This window comes from Harmonia axyridis, chromosome 5 (genome assembly GCF_914767665.1).
Source record: "Harmonia axyridis chromosome 5, icHarAxyr1.1, whole genome shotgun sequence".
In the NCBI taxonomy this organism is placed as follows: Eukaryota; Metazoa; Arthropoda; class Insecta; order Coleoptera; family Coccinellidae; genus Harmonia; species Harmonia axyridis.
The window spans coordinates 21,019,606-21,042,301 of record NC_059505.1 but is presented as its reverse complement, the minus strand read 5'-3'; the positions used below and the strand labels follow the sequence as shown (position 1 = coordinate 21,042,301).

General features: G+C 31.9%; 2 protein-coding genes across 4 annotated transcripts; one reads left to right on the top strand and one right to left on the bottom strand.

Annotated features, from left to right (window-relative positions):
• The first annotated feature begins 14,564 nt into the window (after positions 1-14,564).
• LOC123680663 lies at positions 14,565-17,869 on the top strand. Of its 2 annotated transcripts, none has more exons than XM_045618668.1 (3): positions 14,565-16,965; positions 17,053-17,388; positions 17,470-17,869. In XM_045618668.1, the coding sequence occupies exons 1-3, from the start codon at positions 14,650-14,652 to the stop codon at positions 17,746-17,748; spliced, it is 2,931 nt and encodes a 976-aa protein (XP_045474624.1). In that variant the 5' UTR covers positions 14,565-14,649; the 3' UTR covers positions 17,749-17,869. The 2 variants fall into 2 exon arrangements, with proteins under 2 accessions (XP_045474624.1, XP_045474625.1); XM_045618669.1 differs by having other exon boundaries at positions 17,487-17,664.
• Positions 17,870-20,591: 2,722 nt separating this feature from the next.
• LOC123680665 lies at positions 20,592-21,376 on the bottom strand. 2 transcript variants are annotated; one of them, XR_006747550.1, is made up of 2 exons: positions 21,083-21,376; positions 20,592-21,001 (listed from the first exon to the last, which is right to left on the bottom strand). XR_006747550.1 is itself a non-coding variant. In XM_045618671.1 (2 exons), exons 1-2 carry the CDS (start codon positions 21,277-21,279, stop codon positions 20,723-20,725), a joined length of 459 nt encoding a protein of 152 aa, XP_045474627.1. In that variant the 5' UTR covers positions 21,280-21,376; the 3' UTR covers positions 20,592-20,722. The 2 variants fall into 2 exon arrangements, 1 of the variants encoding a protein (XP_045474627.1); XM_045618671.1 differs by having other exon boundaries at positions 20,592-20,984.
• Between the last annotated feature and the right edge of the window lie 1,320 nt (positions 21,377-22,696).

Sequence of the window (22,696 nt, the reverse complement as noted above, 5' to 3'; positions counted from 1 at the left end):
GACCCCTCAAATAAAAACTTTCGTGATCTACGTGAACAGATCAATAGAAAAAGAGGTATTTTATTACCAAGAAAGATCTTTTAATTTTTTACAATTTTTCAAGGTCCGGGGTAAGGAAAATTCGAGAAAATTCAATCTCTCTATAAAAATCGTTATATCTCCTAAACTATTTGTCGCAGACTCCTCAAATAAAAACTTTCGTGATCTACATGACCAGATCAATAGAAAAAGAGGTATCTTATTACCAAGAAGGAACTTTTAATTTTTTACAATTTTTTAAGGTCCGGGGTAAGGAAAATTCGAGAAAATTCGAGAAAATTTTTCGACTCAAATATTGTCAGGCGAGTATGGGATTCGAATAACCATGAACTGCCAATACCAACTCTGCTTACCGATTTTCCGTAGTCCCCATAGTTTAGGAGAAATTTGAATTCGAAATCTTTGGAAAAAGCCGTAAAAATTCAATCTCTCTACAAAAATCGTTATATCTCCTAAACTATTCGTCGCAAACCCCTCAAATAAAAACTTTCGTGATCTACGTGACCAGATCAATAGAAAAAGAGGTATATTATTACCAAGAAGGAACTTTTAATTTTTTACAATTTTTTGAGGTCCGGGGTAAGGAAAATTCGAGAAAATTCGAGAAAATTCTTCGACTCAAATATTGTCATTCGTGAGTGGAATTCGAATAATCATGAACTGCCAATACCAACTCTGCTTACCTATTTTCCGTAGTCCCCATAGTTTAGGAGAAATTTGAATTCGAAATTTTTGGAAAAAACAGTAAAAATTCAATCTCTCTACAAAAATCGTTATATCTCCTAAAATATTCGTCGCAAACCCCTCAAATAAAAACTCTCGTGATCTACGTGACCAGATCAATAGAAAAATAGGTATATTATTACCAAGAAGGAACCTTTAATTTTTTACAATTTTTTAAGGTCCGGGGTAAGGAAAATTCGAGAAAATTCTTCGACTCAAATATTGTCATTCGTGAGTGGAATTCGAATAATCATGAACTGCCAATACCAACTCTGCTTACCGATTTTCCGTAGTCCCCATAGTTTAGGAGAAATTTGAATTCGAAATTTCTGGAAAAAACCGTAAAAATTCAATCTCTCTACAAAAATCGTTATATCTCCTAAACTATTCGTCGCAAACCCCTCAAATAAAAACTCTCGTGATCTACGTGACCAGATCAATAGAAAAAGAGGTATATTATTACCAAGAAGGAACCTTTAATTTTTTACAATTTTTTAAGGTCCGGGGTAAGGAAAATTCGAGAAAATTCGAGAAAATTCTTCGACTCAAATATTGTCATTCGTGAGTGGAATTCGAATAATCATGAACTGCCAATACCAACTCTGCTTACCGATTTTCCGTAGTCCCCATAGTTTAGGAGAAATTTGAAGTCGAAATTTTTGGAAAAAACCGTAAAAATTCAATCTCTCTATAAAAATCGTTATATCTCCTAAACTATTCGTCGCAGACCTCTCATATAAAAACTTTCGTGATCTACGTGAACAGATCAATAGAAAAAGAGGTATATTATCACCAAGAAGGAACTTTTAATTTTTTACAATTTTTTAAGGTCCGGGTTAAGGAAAATTCGAGAAAATTCATTATCTCTACAAAAATCGTTATATCTCCTAAACTATTCGTCGCAGACCCCTCAAATAAAAACTTTCGTGATCTACGTGAACAGATCAATAGAAAAAGAGGTATTTTATTACCAAGAAAGATCTTTTAATTTTTTACAATTTTTCAAGGTCCGGGGTAAGGAAAATTCGAGAAAATTCAATCTCTCTATAAAAATCGTTATATCTCCTAAACTATTCGTCGCAGACTCCTCAAATAAAAACTTTCGTGATCTACATGACCAGATCAATAGAAAAAGAGTTATATTATTATCAAGAAGGAACTTTTGATTTTTTACAACTTTTTAAGGTCCGGGGTAAGGAAAATTCGAGAAAATTCAATCTCTCTACAAAAATCGTTATATCTCCTAAACTATTCGTCGCAGACCCCTCAAATAAAAACTTTCGTGATCTACGTGAACAGATCAATAGAAAAAGAGGTATTTTATTACCAAGAAAGATCTTTTAATTTTTTACAATTTTTCAAGGTCCGGGGTAAGGAAAATTCGAGAAAATTCGAGAAAATTTTTCGAATCAAATATTGTCAGGCGAGAGTGGGATTCGAATAACCATGAATTGCCAATACCAACTCTGCTTACCGATTTTCCGTAGTCCCCATAGTTTAGGAGAAATTTGAATTCGAAATTTTTGGAAAAAACCGTAAAAATTCAATCTCTCTACAAAAATCGTTATATCTCCTAAACTATTCGTCGCAAACCCCTCAAATAAAAACTCTCGTGATCTACGTGACCAGATCAATAGAAAAAGAGGTATATTATTACCAAGAAGGAACCTTTAATTTTTTACAATTTTTTAAGGTCCGGGGTAAGGAAAATTCGAGAAAATTCTTCGACTCAAATATTGTCATTCGTGAGTGGAATTCGAATAATCATGAACTGCCAATACCAACTCTGCTTACCGATTTTCCGTAGTCCCCATAGTTTAGGAGAAATTTGAAGTCGAAATTTTTGGAAAAAACCGTAAAAATTCAATCTCTCTATAAAAATCGTTATATCTCCTAAACTATTCGTCGCAGACCTCTCATATAAAAACTTTCGTGATCTACGTGAACAGATCAATAGAAAAAGAGGTATATTATCACCAAGAAGGAACTTTTAATTTTTTACAATTTTTTAAGGTCCGGGTTAAGGAAAATTCGAGAAAATTCAATATCTCTACAAAAATCGTTATATCTCCTAAACTATTCGTCGCAGACCCCTCAAATAAAAACTTTCGTGATCTACGTGAACAGATCAATAGAAAAAGAGGTATTTTATTACCAAGAGAGATCTTTTAATTTTTTACAATTTTTCAAGGTCCGGGGTAAGGAAAATTCGAGAAAATTCAATCTCTCTATAAAAATCGTTATATCTCCTAAACTATTCGTCGCAGACTCCTCAAATAAAAACTTTCGTGATCTACATGACCAGATCAATAGAAAAAGAGGTATATTATTACCAAGAAGGAACTTTCAATTTTTTACAATTTTTTAAGGTCCGGGGCAAGGAAAATTCGAGAAAATTCGAGAAAATTTTTCGACTCAAATATTGTCAGGCGAGAGTGGGATTCGAATAACCATGAACTGCCAATACCAACTCTGCTTACCGATTTTCCGTAGTCCCCATAGTTAAGGAGAAATTTGAATTCGAAATTTTTGGAAAAAACCGTAAAAATTCAATCTCTCTACAAAAATCGTTATATCTCCTAAACTATTCGTCGCAAACCCCTCAAATAAAAACTTTCGTGATCTACGTGACCAGATCAATAGAAAAAGAGTTATATTATTATCAAGAAGGAACTTTTAATTTTTTACAACTTTTTAAGGTCCGGGGTAAGGAAAATTCGAGAAAATTCAATCTCTCTACAAAAATCGTTATATCTCCTAAACTATTCGTCGCAGACCCCTCAAATAAAAACTTTCGTGATCTACGTGAACAGATCAATAGAAAAAGAGGTATTTTATTACCAAGAAAGATCTTTTAATTTTTTACAATTTTTCAAGGTCCGGGGTAAGGAAAATTCGAGAAAATTCAATCTCTCTATAAAAATCGTTATATCTCCTAAACTATTCGTCGCAGACTCCTCAAATAAAAACTTTCGTGATCTACATGACCAGATCAATAGAAAAAGAGGTATCTTATTACCAAGAAGGAACTTTTAATTTTTTACAATTTTTTAAGGTCCGGGGTAAGGAAAATTCGAGAAAATTCGAGAAAATTTTTCGAATCAAATATTGTCAGGCGAGAGTGGGATTCGAATAACCATGAATTGCCAATACCAACTCTGCTCACCGATTTTCCGTAGTCCCCATAGTTTAGGAGAAATTTGAATTCGAAATTTTTGGAAAAAACCGTAAAAATTCAATCTCTCTACAAAAATCGTTATATCTCCTAAACTATTCGTCGCAAACCCCTCAAATAAAAACTTTCGTGATCTACGTGACCAGATCAATAAAAAAAGAGGTATATTATTACCAAGAAGGAACTTTTAATTTTTTACAATTTTTTAAGGTCCAGGGTAAGGAAAATTCGAGAAAATTCGAGAAAATTCTTCGACTCAAATATTGTCATTCGTGAGTGGAATTCGAATAATCATGAACTGCCAATACCAACTCTGCTTACCGATTTTCCGTAGTCCCCATAGTTTAGGAGAAATTTGAAGTCGAAATTTTTGGAAAAAACCGTAAAAATTCAATCTCTCTATAAAAATCGTTATATCTCCTAAACTATTCGTCGGAGAGCCCTCATATGAAAACTTTCGTGATCTACGTGAACAGATCAATAGAAAAAGAGGTATATTATCACCAAGAAGGAACTTTTAATTTTTTACAATTTTTAAAGGTCCAGGGTAAGGAAAATTCGAGAAAATTCAATCTCTCTACAAAAATCGTTATATCTCCTAAACTATTCGTCGCAGAACCCTTAAATAAAAACTTTCGTGATCTACGTGAACAGATCAATAGAAAAAGAGGTATTTTATTACCAAGAAAGATCTTTCAATTTTTTACAATTTTTCAAGGTCCGGGGTAAGGAAAATTCGAGAAAATTCAATCTCTCTATAAAAATCGTTATATCTCCTAAACTATTCGTCGCAGACTCCTCAAATAAAAACTTTCGTGATCTACATGACCAGATCAATAGAAAAAGAGGTATATTATTACCAAGAAGGAACTTTCAATTTTTTACAATTTTTTTAGGTCCGGGGTAAGGAAAATTCGAGAAAATTCAATCTCTCTACAAAAATCGTTATATCTCCTAAACTATTCGTCGCAGAACCCTTAAATAAAAACTTTCGTGATCTACGTGAGCAGATCAATAGAAAAAGAGGTATTTTATTACCAAGAAAGATCTTTCAATTTTTTACAATTTTTCAAGGTCCGGGGTAAGGAAAATTCGAAAAAATTCAATCTCTCTATTAAAATCGTTATATCTCCTAAACTATTCGTCGCAGACCCCTCATATGAAAACTTTCGTGATCTACGTGAACAGATCAATAGAAAAAGAGGTATATTATCACCAAGAAGGAACTTTTAATTTTTTACAATTTTTTAAGGTCCGGGGTAAGGAAAATTCGAGAAAATTCAATCTCTCTACAAAAATCGTTATATCTCCTAAACTATTCGTCGCAGACTCCTCAAATTAAAACTTTCGTGATCTACGTGAACAGATCAATAGAAAAAGAGGTATTTTATTACCAAGAAAGATCTTTAAATTTTTTACAATTTTTCAAGGTCCGGGGTAAGGAAAATTCGAGAAAATTCAATCTCTCTATAAAAATCGTTATATCTCCTAAACTATTCGTCGCAGACTCCTCAAATAAAAACTTTCGTGATCTACATGAGATCAATAGAAAAAGAGGTATATTATAACCAAGAAGGAACTTTCAATTTTTTACAATTTTTTAAGGTCCGGGGTAAGGAAAATTCGAGAAAATTCGAGAAAATTCTTCGACTCAAATATTGTCATTCGTGAGTGGAATTCGAATAATCATGAACTGCCAATACCAACTCTGCTTACCGATTTTCCGTAGTCCCCATAGTTTAGGAGAAATTTGAAGTCAAAATTTTTGGAAAAAACCGTAAAAATTCAATCTCTCTATAAAAATCGTTATATCTCCTAAACTATTCGCCGCAGACCGCTCAAATAAAAACTTTCGTGATCTACGTGAACAGATCAATAGAAAAAGAGGTATTTTATTACCAAGAAAGATCTTTTAATTTTTTACAATTTTTCAAGGTCCTGGGTAAGGAAAATTCGAAAAAATTCAATCTCTCTATAAAAATCGTTATATCTCCTAAACTATTCGTCGCAGACTCCTCAAATAAAAACTTTCGTGATCTACATGACCAGATCAATAGAAAAAGAGGTATATTATTACCAAGAAGGAACTTTCAATTTTTTAGAATTTTTTAAGGTCCGGGGTAAGGAAAATTCGAGAAAATTTTTCGACTCAAATATTGTCAGGCGAGAGTGGGATTCGAATAACCATGAACTGCCAACACCAACTCTGCTTACCGATTTTCCGTAGTCCCCATAGTTTAGGAGAAATTTGAATTCGAAATTTTTGGAAATAACCGTAAAAATTCAATCTCTCTACAAAAATCGTTATATCTCCTAAACTATTCGTCGCAAACCCCTCAAATAAAAACTTTCGTGATCTACGTGACCAGATCAATAGAAAAAGAGGTATATTATTACCAAGAAGGAACTTTTAATTTTTTACAATTTTTTAAGGTCCGGGGTAAGGAAAATTCGAGAAAATTCGAGAAAATTCTTCGACTCAAATATTGTCATTCGTGAGTGGAATTCGAATAATCATGAACTGCCAATACCAACTCTGCTTACCGATTTTCCGTAGTCCCCATAGTTTAGGAGAAATTTGAAGTCGAAATTTTTGGAAAAAACCGTAAAAATTCAATCTCTCTATAAAAATCGTTATATCTCCTAAACTATTCGTCGCAGACCCCTCATATAAAAACTTTCGTGATCTACGTGAACAGATCAATAGAAAAAGAGGTATATTATCACCAAGAAGGAACTTTTAATTTTTTACAATTTTTTAAGGTCCAGGGTAAAGAAAATTCGAGAAAATTCAATCTCTCTACAAAAATCGTTATATGTCCTAAACTATTCGTCGCAGACTCCTCATATAAAAACTTTCGTGATCTACGTGAACAGATCAATAGAAAAAGAGGTATATTATCACCAAGAAGGAACTTTTAATTTTTTACAATTTTTTAAGGTCCGGGGTAAGGAAAATTCGAGAAAATTCAATCTCTCTACAAAAATCGTTATATCTCCTAAACTATTCGTCGCAGACTCCTCAAATAAAAACTTTCGTGATCTACATGACCAGATCAATAGAAAAAGAGGTATATTATTACCAAGAAAAAACTTTTAATTTTTTACAATTTTTTAAGGTCCGGGGTAAGGAAAATTCGAGAAAATTCGAGAAAATTTTTCGACTCAAATATTGTCAGGCGAGTGTGGGATTCGAATGAACATGAACTGCCAATACCAACTCTGCTTACCGATTTTCCGTAGTCCCCATAGTTTAGGAGAAATTTGAATTCGAAATTTTTGGAAAAAACCGTAAAAATTCAATTTCTCTACAAAAATCGTTATATCTCCTAAACTATTCGCCGCAAACCCCTCAAATAAAAACTTTCGTGATCTACGTGACCAGATCAATAGAAGAAGAGGTATATTATTACCAAGAAGGAACTTTTAATTTTTTACAATTTTTTAAGGTCCGGGGTAAGGAAAATTCGAGAAAATTCTTCGACTCAAATATTGTCATTCGTGAGTGGAATTCGAATAATCATCAACTGCCAATACCAACTCTGCTTACCGATTTTCCGTAGTCCCCATAGTTTAGGAGAAATTTGAATTCGAAATTTCTGGAAAAAACCGTAAAAATTCAATCTCTCTAAAAAAATCGTTATATCTCCTAAACTATTCGTCGCAAACCCCTCAAATAAAAACTTTCGTGATCTACGTGACCAGATCAATAGAAAAAGAGGTATATTATTACCAAGAAGTAACTTTTAATTTTTTACAATTTTTTAAGGTCCGGGGTAAGGAAAATTCGAGAAAATTCGAGAAAATTCTTCGACTCAAATATTGTCATTCGTGAGTGGAATTCGAATAATCATGAACTGCCAATACCAACTCTGCTTACCTATTTTCCGTAGTCCCCATAGTTTAGGAGAAATTTGAATTCGAAATTTTTGGAAAAAACCGTAAAAATTCAATCTCTCTACTAAAATCGTTATATCTCCTAAACTATTCGTCGCAGACCCCTCATATGAAAACTTTCGTGGTCTACGTGACCAGATCAAAAGAAAAAGAGTTATATTATTACCAAGAAGGAACTTTTAATTTTTTACAATTTTTTAAGGTCCGGGGTAAGGAAAATTCGAGAAAATTCTTCGACTCAAATATTGTCATTCGTGAGTGGAATTCGAATAATCATAAACTGCCAATACCAACTCTGCTTACCGATTTTCCGTAGTCCCCATAGTTTAGGAGAAATTTGAATTCGAAATTTCTGGAAAAAACCGTAAAAATTCAATCTCTCTAAAAAAATCGTTATATCTCCTAAACTATTCGTCGCAAACCCCTCAAATAAAAACTTTCGTGATCTACGTGACCAGATCAATAGAAAAAGAGGTATATTATTACCAAGAAGGAACTTTTAATTTTTTACAATTTTTCAAGGTCCGGGGTAAGAAAAATTCGAGAAAATTCTTCGACTCAAATATTGTCATTCGTGAGTGGAATTCGAATAATCATGAACTGCCAATACCAACTCTGCTTACCGATTTTCCGTAGTCCCCATAGTTTAGGAGAAATTTGAAGTCGAAATTTTTGGAAAAAGCCGTAAAAATTCAATCTCTCTAGAAAAATCGTTATATCTCCTAAACTATTCGTCGCAGACCTCTCATAAAAACTTTCGTGATCTACGTGAACAGATCAATAGAAAAAGAGGTATATTATCACCAAGAAGGAACTTTTAATTTTTTACAATTTTTTAAGGTCCGGGTTAAGGAAAATTCGAGAAAATTCAATATCTCTACAAAAATCGTTATATCTCCTAAACTATTCGTCGCAGACCCCTCAAATAAAAACTTTCGTGATCTACGTGAACAGATCAATAGAAAAAGAGGTATTTTATTACCAAGAAAGATCTTTCAATTTTTTACAATTTCTCAAGGTCCGGGGTAAGGAAAATTCGAGAAAATTCGAGAAAATTTTTCGACTCAAATATTGTCAGGCGAGAGTGGGATTCGAATAACCATGAACTGCCAATACCAACTCTGCTTACCGATTTTCCGTAGTCCCCATAGTTTAGGAGAAATTTGAATTCGAAATTTTTGGAAAAAACCGTAAAAATTCAATCTCTCTACAAAAATCGTTATATCTCCTAAACTATTCGTCGCAAACCCCTCAAATAAAAACTTTCGTGATTTACGTGACCAGATCAATAGAAAAAGAGGTATATTATTACCAAGAAGGAACTTTTAATTTTTTACAATTTTTTAAGGTCCGGGGTAAGGAAAATTCGAGAAAATTCAATCTCTCTACAAAAATCGTTATATCTCCTAAACTATTCGTCGCAGACCCCTCAAATAAAAACTTTCGTGATCTACGTGAACAGATCAATAGAAAAAGAGGTATTTTATTACCAAGAAAGATCTTTTAAATTTTTACAATTTTTCAAGGTCCGGGGTAAGGAAAATTCGAGAAAATTCAATCTCTCTATAAAAATCGTTATATCTCCTAAACTATTCGTCGCAGACTCCTCAAATAAAAACTTTCGTGATCTACATGACCAGATCAATAGAAAAAAAAGTATATTCTTACCAAGAAGGAACTTTTAATTTTTTACAATTTTTTAAGGTCCGGGGTAAGGAAAATTCGAGAAAATTCGAGAAAATTTTTCGAATCAAATATTGTCAGGCGAGAGTGGGATTCGAATAACCATGAACTGCCAATACCAACTCTGCTTACCGATTTTCCGTAGTCCCCATAGTTTAGGAGAAATTTGAATTCGAAATTTTTGGAAAAAACCGTAAAAATTCAATCTCTCTACAAAAATCGTTATATCTCCTAAACTATTCGTCGCAAACCCCTCAAATAAAAACTTTCGTGATCTACGTGACCAGATCAATAGAAAAAGAGGTATATTATTACCAAGAAGGAACTTTTAATTTTTTACAATTTTTTAAGGTCCGGGGTAAGGAAAATTCGAGAAAATTCGAGAAAATTCTTCGACTCAAATATTGTCATTCGTGAGTGGAATTCGAATAATCATGAATTGCCAATACCAACTCTGCTTACCGATTTTCCGTAGTCCCCATAGTTTAGGAGAAATTTGAAGTCGAAATTTTTGGAAAAAACCGTAAAAATTCAATCTCTCTATAAAAATCGTTATATCTCCTAAACTATTCGTCGGAGACCCCTCATATAAAAACTTTCGTGATCTACGTGAACAGATCAATAGAAAAAGAGGTATATTATCACCAAGAAGGAACTTTTAATTTTTTACAATTTTTTAAGGTCCGGGGTAAGGAAAATTCGAGAAAATTCAATCTCTCTACAAAAATCGTTATATCTCCTAAACTATTCGTCGCAGAACCCTCAAATAAAAACTTTCGTGATCTACGTGAACTGATCATTAGAAAAAGAGGTATTTTATTACCAAGAAAGATCTTTTAATTTTTTACAATTTTTCAAGGTCCGCGGTAAGGAAAATTCGAGAAAATTCAATCTCTCTATAAAAATCGTTATATCTCCTAAACTATTCGTCGCAGACTCCTCAAATAAAAACTTTCGTGATCTACATGACCAGATCAATAGAAAAAGAGGTATATTATTACCAAGAAGGAACTTTTAATTTTTTACAATTTTTTAAGGTCCGGGGTAAGGAAAATTCGAGAAAATTCTTCGACTCAAATATTGTCATTCGTGAGTGGAATTCGAATAATCATGAACTGCCAATACCAACTCTGCTTACCGATATTCCGTAGTCCCCATAGTTTAGGAGAAATTTGAAGTCGAAATTTTTGGAAAAAACCGTAAAAATTCAATCTCTCTATAAAAATCGTTATATCTCCTAAACTATTCGTCGCAGACCCCTCATATATAAACTTTCGTGATCTACGTGAACAGATCAATAGAAAAAGAGGTATATTATCACCAAGAAGGAACTTTTAATTTTTTAAAATTTTTTAAGGTCCGGGGTAAGGAAAATTCGAGAAAATTCAATCTCTCTACAAAAATCGTTTTATCTCCTGAACTATTCGTCGCAGACCCCTCAAATAAAAACTTTCGTGATCTACGTGAACAGATCAATAGAAAAAGAGGTATTTTATTACCAAGAAAGATCTTTTAATTTTTTACAATTTTTCAAGGTCCGGGGTAAGGAAAATTCGAGAAAATTCAATCTCTCTATAAAAATCGTTATATCTCCTAAACTATTCGTCGCAGACTCCTCAAATAAAAACTTTCGTGATCTACATGACCAGATCAATAGAAAAAGAGGTATATTATTACCAAGAAGGAACTTTTGATTTTTTACAATTTTTTAAGGTCCGGGGTAAGGAAAATTCGAGAAAATTTTTCGACTCAAATATTGTCAGGCGAGAGTGGGATTCGAATAACCATGAACTGCCAATACCAACTCTGCTCACCGATTTTCCGTAGTCCCTATAGTTTAGGAGAAATTTGAATTCGAAATTTTTGGAAAAAACCGTAAAAATTCAATCTCTCTACAAAAATCGTTATATCTGCTAAACTATTCGTCGCAAACCCCTCAAATAAAAACTTTCGTGATCTACGTGACCAGATCAATAGAAAAAAAAGTATATTATTACCAAGAAGGAACTTTTAATTTTTTACAATTTTTTAAGGTCCGGGGTAAGGAAAATTCGAGAAAATTTTTCGACTCAAATATTGTCAGGCGAGAGTGGGATTCGAATAACCATGAACTGCCAATACCAACTCTTCTTACCGATTTTCCGTAGTCCCCATAGTTTAGGAGAAATTCGAATTCGAAATTTTTGGAAAAAACCGTAAAAATTCAATCTCTCTACAAAAATCGTTATATCTCCTAAACTATTCGTCGCAAACCCCTCAAATAAAAACTTTCGTGATCTACGTGGCCAGATCAATAGAAAAAGAGGTATATTATTACCAAGAAGGAACTTTTAATTTTTTACAATTTTTTAAGGTCCGGGGTAAGGAAAATTCGAGAAAATTCTTCGACTCAAATATTGTCATTCGTGAGTGGAATTCGAATAATCATGAACTGCCAATACCAACTCTGCTTACCGATTTTCCGTAGTCCCCATAGTTTAGGAGAAATTTGAAGTCGAAATTTTTGGAAAAAACCGTAAAAATTCAATCTCTCTATAAAAATCGTTATATCTCCTAAACTATTCGTCGCAGACCCCTCATTTAAAAACTTTCGTGATCTACGTGAACAGATCAATAGAAAAAGAGGTATATTATCACCAAGAAGGAACTTTTAATTTTTTACAATTTTTTAAGGTCCGGGGTAAGGAAAATTCGAGAAAATTCAATCTCTCTACAAAAATCGTTATATCTCCTAAACTATTCGTCGCAGACCCCTCAAATAAAACTTTCGTGATCTACGTGAACAGATCAATAGAAAAAGAGGTATTTTATCACCAAGAAAGATCCTTCAATTTTTTACAATTTTTCAAGGTCCGGGGTTAGGAAAATTCGAGAAAATTCAATCTCTCTATAAAACTCGTTATATCTCCTAAACTATTCGTCGCAGACTCCTCAAATAAAAACTTTCGTGATCTACATGACCAGATCAATAGAAAAAGAGGTATATTATTACCAAGAAGGAACTTTCAATTTTTTACAATTTTTTAAGTTCCGGGGTAAGGAAAATTCGAGAAAATTCGAGAAAATTTTTCGACTCAAATATTGTCAGGCGAGAGTAGGAAAGAGTAACCATGAACTGCCAATACCAACTCTGCTTACCGATTTTCCGTAGTCCCCATAGTTTAGGAGAAATTTGAATTCGAAATTTTTGGAAAAAACCGTAAAAATTCAATCTCTCTACAAAAATCGTTATATCTCCTAAACTATTCGTCGCAAACCCCTCAAATAAAAACTTTCGTGATCTACGTGACCAGATCAATAGAAAAAGAGGTATATTATTATCAAGAAGGAACTTTTAATTTTTTACAATTTTTCAAGGTCCGGGGTAAGGAAAATTCGAGAAAATTCGAGAAAATTCTTCGACTCAAATATTGTCATTCGTGAGTAGAATTCGAATAATCATGAACTGCCAATACCAACTCTGCTTACCTATTTTCCGTAGTCCCCATAGTTTAGGAGAAATTTGAATTCGAAATTTTTGGAAAAAACCGTAAAAATTCAATCTCTCTACTAAAATCGTTATAGATAGATAGATAGATTAACTTTATTTGATCCATTATATCTTACAGATGTGAATCACGTTACAACAACAAATTCAAAAAAAACCTATAACCTACTACTATTTAACTTTGAGCTACAACCTATCCTAAAAATCCTTAACACTATCTAATAATTAATTACTCTAAAGTTCATTTAAATCTTCATCATCCATGAATTCTTTAACACTATAATAACATTTTCGAAGCAAAAATTTTTTTAACGATTTCTTTTGTTGTACAATATGCCTACTTTTAAAATATTGAGGTAATTTATTCCAGATTGTTAGTATAGAATGGGTAACATTTTTCTGTATATATGTGCGTTTTGGTTTTTCAACACTTAAATAGGTCTTGCCCCTAGTATTATATTCATGTTTTAATTGGAAAGATTTAAAATCATTATAATTATTGATTATATACATTACGCTTTCATATATGTATAAACTGTACAAAGTTAGAATTTTATAAGCAATAAAAACACCTTTACATGACTCATCAGGTCTCAATCTAAAAATACTTCTTAAACATCTTTTTTGAAGAATGAAGATTCTATCAACTTCAACCGAATTCGCCCAAAAGATTATTCCATACCTAAGTCTGGACTGCACATAGGCATGGTATGCTGTCAGTGCCGCTTCAATACCAATCGTTCTCAATGCATAGCAATATCTTGCTAGGCCTGTGGCCACATGTTCGATTTGTGACCTCCAATTTAGGTTCTGATCAATGTACACCCCTAAGAATGATATGGACTCTTCAGCTGCAATATATTTATTTTTATAAGTAACATTCAAAGCATCCTGTTGGCTCCAATCTCTGAATAAAATCACCTTTGTTTTATTGACGTTTATTTCAAGGTCATTGTTTACAAACCATTCATCCATGTTCTTTAAGTCCTCCTGCAAACGAGTTCTACATTCAAAAGCAGTGGTACCTGAACAAATCACCGAAACATCATCAGCAAACATTACATAGTCCAAGAAAATGGCCAATGAAATACGAATTTTGAGGTTAAAACTTGAATTTTCGATATAAGTTACTTTGAAGCATCTAAAAACGAACTGTGAAAGGTTTTTTTAAATTCACCCCCGGGAAGGGGTGAAAAAAAATAAAAAAAGGGGTTTTTTTGAAATTTTGGGGAAATGGTAAGTGTTAGAAAAAAAAGTTTCGAATAAAAGTTGTAGAGCGTAACATTTTACATAAAAATGTTTTCACAACTTTTTTTCCTAAAATTGAAATTAACTGAGATATGGTAGCTAGAAGCTAGGGGATGATAACAGGAACTTTAAAAAATCATAAGTTGTTGAAAAATTGAAAAAACTCATAATTTTTTATTTAAATTACTTATATGATTATAAACTTTAATTCTAGAGAAAAATTTTTTTTTTTTAATTGTTTATAAAAAAGTTATAACGATTTAAAATTTTTATTTTCAAATTAAATCAACTTATATATATATATATATTATATGCTAAAGCTCTTTCGATAGTACAAGAATCGAATAGTGAAGAATTAAAAAATGTTGTCGTTCGTCTTGGTGGCTTCCACCTGTTAATGTCATACCTGGGAGCAATCGGTTACATTATGTCTGAGAGTGGAATTGAAGATTTATGGACAACAGTCTATGCAGGTGATTCTGTAAAGAAAATGTTAACTGGTCATGCTTATGCTAGAGCGTTGCGAGCTCATATCATGTCGTTCACCGCACTTGGTATTATAATTTGTAGAAGCTTGAAACCTTCGGATGAATTCCAAGATTCTATTAAAAAGTTTTTCGGTACGTGGGATTCAGAACCTCCACTTCTAACAGATTGTGATGACGAACCAGTAATAACTGATATGTGCGAAAGATTTGTACAGCAACTGGCAGTGATGGAAAAAAATGGTCCAACATCTAAATTATGGATCCAGTATTTCAAAAGCATTATTATTGCATTGCAATTTTTAGAAGCGGAACGATTAGGCAATTGGGAACTACACTTACAAAGCGTCAAAGAGATGTTACCATTCTTCCATGCAAGTGGACATTATCCATATGCGAAATACGCTCAAATTTATTTGCAACAAATGGCTGACCTCGAGTTAATTATGGATCCAGGAGAATATGACGAATTCACGAAGGAAGGTTTTTTTACAATTCGTAGATCCGAAAAAGCATGGGCTGGAATTTGGTCAGACATAGTTATTGAACAGACCCTCAATCGTTTCTTCGGTACTGACTTGAAGCATGGAAGAGGTGTTACTTCCAGTGTTGTAACAAGATATTTAGTAGCAATGCCATCAGCATTCAATATCATGGAATGTTTAGAGACATATTGCAAGATTGAATCAAGCAACAGTGAACAACATGTTGATATTTCAAGAAGTAGAATCACAAAAGATGAAGTAGGAATTAAAAAATTTTTGTTTTGGCTTGATGAAAGAAATCCATTTGAGGTTAGAACTTCATTAGTATCACTCTCTACTGGAATCATAGGTGGACCAACAATTAATTGTCATAATGCAGTAGAAGTTGGATTGCAAGGTATAGCTACCATGGTTGGTAAAAATATTGATAACGTTTCTTTGTCTAACGCGTTCAAAGTGAAAACACTTGCAAATGCGAAAAGTGGTATGCATATTGGCGATGATTTTGTTGCTGTCGACTCATTCTTGTTAATTCAGAGAATATCAGTATTTTTTCATGGCAATGTTGAAGAAACACGCAATGCATTGAAGTACGAGTTGTCACCGTTTCCTCTGAGCTTATTCGACGAACATGGATTAATGAGAAAAACACCAAAATCAGAATTGTATAACGTTTTCCAGCCATACATTCAATCGCCTGCCTTAATATCTGGATCTGGATCAATTTTTGTAATTGATGGTGGCTGGCTTCTGCATAGCTATGTTTGGCCGCATGGAAAGAAATACTCAGACATTTGTAACCTTTACTACTCTTATCTTATTGAAAATTTTGGATCTAACGTGACAGTCATATTCGACGGCTACTCGAAGGAAACAATAGGAATTAAGTCCTACGAAAGATATCGCAGAAAAGAAAAATGTGTTGCTGCAGATGTTGAGATTTCTGAAGATAATCTCGTGACCTTGACCCAAAAGAAGTTCCTGTCCAATATTGCAAATAAGAAACAATTTGTAAACTTACTGAGTAATAATCTTCAAAACCGTGGTATTAGCACGAATATAGCTTCAGAAGACGCGGATCTTTTAATTGTCAAAACTGCAATCGATTTAAAAAGAAGAAGAAATCAATCCGTGACGATAGTTGGTAATGATATTGACTTACTTATCATTTTGATTTCACTTGTCTCTGACGAAGAGGTAATATACTTTTATAAAATGACACCAGGAAAACAAGCTAATGTTATTTATTCTACGGAATACGATAAAAATTTGAAGCCTTTTTTGCTTTTTGCGCATGCATTTGCAGGTTGCGACACTACAAGTGCAATTTTTAAAAAAGGAAAAAAAAGTATAATATCTTTATTGAAAAAAAAACCTGATTTGCAAGCTCTAATTTCTGTTTTCTATGAGTCTAATCGTTCAATTGAGGAATTATACGCAGTATCTGAAAAAATTATATTCCATCCCTATGGTCAAAGTATTACAGATGAACTGACACTTGGTGAATTAAGATATAGGATATTTTCATCATCGGCTGCTGCTTTTAAAAAAGAAGTTATCTTAGCTTCTTTACCACCGACTGAATCAGCCCTACGAGAACATACAAAACGAGTGTATTATCAAATTCAACAGTGGTTAGGCAACAATCTAAATCCGGACGATTGGGGTTGGAGAAGAACCTTATTTATGATGATACCTATCATGTCAAACGCGGAACCAGCACCAAAGGAGTTAATAGATAAAGTAAGTTACAATTCACACCAACTTATCTTATTTTAGTGTTATCCAATAGTAATAATAAATTATTCATTTTGCATTTTATTTTAACAGGTTTCTTGTAGCTGTAAAACGAATTGTTTATCAGCTCGATGTGGTTGCAAAAAAAGTGGTTTAAAATGCAATAAATTTTGTAAAAGTTGCCAAGGCCAAAGCTGTGATAACGCTTCTGCAAGATCGTTTAATCTTGAGGATGATGAAAATGAAGATAAAGAAGATGAAGAAAGAGATGATAGTGATGATGAAAATGATGATGATGGAAATGTTTATGAGGATGAAAATGATGGTGAAGAAGAAACTACTGTCGAAGACGGAGAACAAGAAAATGAAGCTATATGTACAGGACGTAAAACTGTTAAAAACACTCGTTCAAAAGTATCCACACAAAAGGTATAATATCAATCAAATAAAATTCTTCTTTAGTTAATTTTTACGCTATGGACGATAATTTTTTTCTTGTATTCTTCACAGATTTTTTGTGGTTGTAGAACCAATTGTGCATCAGCAAGATGTAGTTGTAGAAAAAGTTCTCTCAAATGTAATGAATTATGCAAGTTTTGTCATGGTGATACATGCAATAACAGTATAAATGCAGGCGTTGATACCAATGAAGATAGTGAATATGAGACACATACAAAAGCTAACGATAAAGACGAAGAAACACCTACTGAAGAAGAAAACGAAGGAAGCTCAACTGTTAGAGACAGCAGTCCACTTGATGAAATTTATATTAACTTTGAAAAATTTTAATATAATTTTTGGAATTGCAAAATCTATATTTTTTTATTTATTATATAATTAGAGAATCAATTACTCTTAGGAAGTTTCTTCAAATTTTTTTAATTGTAATACAATTTTGTAATCTATTAAAAAAAAAAATATTTTCATCAGTTAAAGTTGATTTAATTTGAAAATAAAAATTTTAAATTGTTATAACTTTTTTATAAACAATTAAAAAAAAAAAAATTTTCTCTAGAATTAAAGTTTATAATCATATAAGTAATTTTTTTTCTGTCTTCTTTTTCTGTCTTCCTTCTCAATGCTTTTCTCAATCAACTTTTTTAATCCTCTCTCTTTCACTGAAACAACAGTGTCGGTGTCATTGATCAAAACTGTGTCACAAATACTGCATAATGCTTGTTGATCCATGTTGAAATTTCAACCTATATAAACAAGAAAAGTACAAAATTAATTCATTATCAACTAATCTAGGTAGATACTTCAACAATAGTATTTAAAAAATTAAATAATATAAAATGATTGATGGTGATTTTTATAACAAAGTAAATAAAAAGCATGTGTTTATGTTTTGACCATGCGGTTTCTCAATATAAAATTGAACATCACTTAAATAATTACCTTTTCCAAATTAACAGCACTAATCAATTCACTCAAAACAAATGGAGAATATTGTAAACACACAGAGATCAATTCACTCAAAACAAATGGAGAATATTGTAAACACACAGAGAACAACTGGCGCATTGAGAACAACTGACGCATGCGCATGAGGTACCGAAGTCGGTAGTGAAAGCAAATGGCCGCCACACAATATCTTTCACCAGGTAAATTATTTTATATCTGCTTGAAAAGAACAGGTAAAAATTAAATTTCAACGCGTATGGTCAATTTCTTAAAATATTAATCTATTAAAAAAAATATATATATATTTTCATCAGTTAAAGTTGATTTAATTTGAAAATAAAAATTTTAAATTGTTATAACTTTTTTATAAACAATTAAAAAAAAAAATTTTTCTCTAGAATTAAAGTTTATAATCATATAAGTAATTTAAAAAAAAAATTATAAGTTTTTTCAATTTTTCAACAACTTATGATTTTTTAAAGTTCCTGTTATCATCCCCTAGCTTCTAGCTACCATATCTCAGTTAATTTCAATTTTAGGAAAAAAAGTTGTGAGAACATTTCTATGTAAAATTTTACGCTCTACAACTTTTATTCGAAACTTTTTTTTCTAACACTTACCATTTCCCCAAAATTTCAAAAAAACCCCTTTTTTTATTTTTTTTCACCCCTTCCCGGGGGTGAATTTAAAAAAACCTTTCACAGTTCGTTTTTAGATGCTTCAAAGTAACTTATATCGAAAATTCAAGTTTTAACCTCAAAATTCGTATTTCATTGGCCATTTTCTTGGACTATAACGCAGGATGGCTTTGATTGTAATCCCTAACAAAAACTACATGCCCAGGAAGAAAATTTATATTGTTTTTACCCTAGAAATATCTTCCATGTTTCTCATATCATTCCTAATGATCGAATAAAAGTTTGGATGAATACATTTCCCTTTCCGAATAGTAGTCCAAGAAAATGGCCAATGAAATACGAATTTTGAGGTTAAAACTTGAATTTTCGATATAAGTTACTTTGAAGCATCTAAAAACGAACTGTGAAAGGTTTTTTTAAATTCACCCCCGGGAAGGGGTGAAAAAAAATAAAAAAAGGGGTTTTTTTGAAATTTTGGGGAAATGGTAAGTGTTAGAAAAAAAAGTTTCGAATAAAAGTTGTAGAGCGTAAAATTTTACATAGAAATGTTCTCACAACTTTTTTTCCTAAAATTGAAATTAACTGAGATATGGTAGCTAGAAGCTAGGGGATGATAACAGGAACTTTAAAAAATCATAAGTTGTTGAAAAATTGAAAAAACTTATAATTTTTTTTTTAAATTACTTATATGATTATAAACTTTAATTCTAGAGAAAAATTTTTTTTTTTAATTGTTTATAAAAAAGTTATAACAATTTAAAATTTTTATTTTCAAATTAAATCAACTTTAACTGATGAAAATATATATATATTTTTTTTAATAGATTAATATTTTAAGAAATTGACCATACGCGTTGAAATTTAATTTTTACCTGTTCTTTTCAAGCAGATATAAAATAATTTACCTGGTGAAAGATATTGTGTGGCGGCCATTTGCTTTCACTACCGACTTCGGTACCTCATGCGCATGCGTCAGTTGTTCTCAATGCGCCAGTTGTTCTCTGTGTGTTTACAATATTCTCCATTTGTTTTGAGTGAATTGATCTCTGTGTGTTTACAATATTCTCCATTTGTTTTGAGTGAATTGATTAGTGCTGTTAATTTGGAAAAGGTAATTATTTAAGTGATGTTCAATTTTATATTGAGAAACCGCATGGTCAAAACATAAACACATGCTTTTTATTTACTTTGTTATAAAAATCACCATCAATCATTTTATATTATTTAATTTTTTAAATACTATTGTTGAAGTATCTACCTAGATTAGTTGATAATGAATTAATTTTGTACTTTTCTTGTTTATATAGGTTGAAATTTCAACATGGATCAACAAGCATTATGCAGTATTTGTGACACAGTTTTGATCAATGACACCGACACTGTTGTTTCAGTGAAAGAGAGAGGATTAAAAAAGTTGATTGAGAAAAGCATTGAGAAGGAAGACAGAAAAAGAAGACAGAAAAAAAATTACTTATATGATTATAAACTTTAATTCTAGAGAAAATTTTTTTTTTTTTAATTGTTTATAAAAAAGTTATAACAATTTAAAATTTTTATTTTCAAATTAAATCAACTTTAACTGATGAAAATATTTTTTTTTTTTAATAGATTACAAAATTGTATTACAATTAAAAAAATTTGAAGAAACTTCCTAAGAGTAATTGATTCTCTAATTATATAATAAATAAAAAAATATAGATTTTGCAATTCCAAAAATTATATTAAAATTTTTCAAAGTTAATATAAATTTCATCAAGTGGACTGCTGTCTCTAACAGTTGAGCTTCCTTCGTTTTCTTCTTCAGTAGGTGTTTCTTCGTCTTTATCGTTAGCTTTTGTATGTGTCTCATATTCACTATCTTCATTGGTATCAACGCCTGCATTTATACTGTTATTGCATGTATCACCATGACAAAACTTGCATAATTCATTACATTTGAGAGAACTTTTTCTACAACTACATCTTGCTGATGCACAATTGGTTCTACAACCACAAAAAATCTGTGAAGAATACAAGAAAAAAATTATCGTCCATAGCGTAAAAATTAACTAAAGAAGAATTTTATTTGATTGATATTATACCTTTTGTGTGGATACTTTTGAACGAGTGTTTTTAACAGTTTTACGTCCTGTACATATAGCTTCATTTTCTTGTTCTCCGTCTTCGACAGTAGTTTCTTCTTCACCATCATTTTCATCCTCATAAACATTTCCATCATCATCATTTTCATCATCACTATCATCTCTTTCTTCATCTTCTTTATCTTCATTTTCATCATCCTCAAGATTAAACGATCTTGCAGAAGCGTTATCACAGCTTTGGCCTTGGCAACTTTTACAAAATTTATTGCATTTTAAACCACTTTTTTTGCAACCACATCGAACTGATAAACAATTCGTTTTACAGCTACAAGAAACCTGTTAAAATAAAATGCAAAATGAATAATTTATTATTACTATTGGATAACACTAAAATAAGATAAGTTGGTGTGAATTGTAACTTACTTTATCTATTAACTCCTTTGGTGCTGGTTCCGCGTTTGACATGATAGGTATCATCATAAATAAGGTTCTTCTCCAACCCCAATCGTCCGGATTTAGATTGTTGCCTAACCACTGTTGAATTTGATAATACACTCGTTTTGTATGTTCTCGTAGGGCTGATTCAGTCGGTGGTAAAGAAGCTAAGATAACTTCTTTTTTAAAAGCAGCAGCCGATGATGAAAATATCCTATATCTTAATTCACCAAGTGTCAGTTCATCTGTAATACTTTGACCATAGGGATGGAATATAATTTTTTCAGATACTGCGTATAATTCCTCAATTGAACGATTAGACTCATAGAAAACAGAAATTAGAGCTTGCAAATCAGGTTTTTTTTTCAATAAAGATATTATACTTTTTTTTCCTTTTTTAAAAATTGCACTTGTAGTGTCGCAACCTGCAAATGCATGCGCAAAAAGCAAAAAAGGCTTCAAATTTTTATCGTATTCCGTAGAATAAATAACATTAGCTTGTTTTCCTGGTGTCATTTTATAAAAGTATATTACCTCTTCGTCAGAGACAAGTGAAATCAAAATGATAAGTAAGTCAATATCATTACCAACTATCGTCACGGATTGATTTCTTCTTCTTTTTAAATCGATTGCAGTTTTGACAATTAAAAGATCCGCGTCTTCTGAAGCTATATTCGTGCTAATACCACGGTTTTGAAGATTATTACTCAGTAAGTTTACAAATTGTTTCTTATTTGCAATATTGGACAGGAACTTCTTTTGGGTCAAGGTCACGAGATTATCTTCAGAAATCTCAACATCTGCAGCAACACATTTTTCTTTTCTGCGATATCTTTCGTAGGACTTAATTCCTATTGTTTCCTTCGAGTAGCCGTCGAATATGACTGTCACGTTAGATCCAAAATTTTCAATAAGATAAGAGTAGTAAAGGTTACAAATGTCTGAGTATTTCTTTCCATGCGGCCAAACATAGCTATGCAGAAGCCAGCCACCATCAATTACAAAAATTGATCCAGATCCAGATATTAAGGCAGGCGATTGAATGTATGGCTGGAAAACGTTATACAATTCTGATTTTGGTGTTTTTCTCATTAATCCATGTTCGTCGAATAAGCTCAGAGGAAACGGTGACAACTCGTACTTCAATGCATTGCGTGTTTCTTCAACATTGCCATGAAA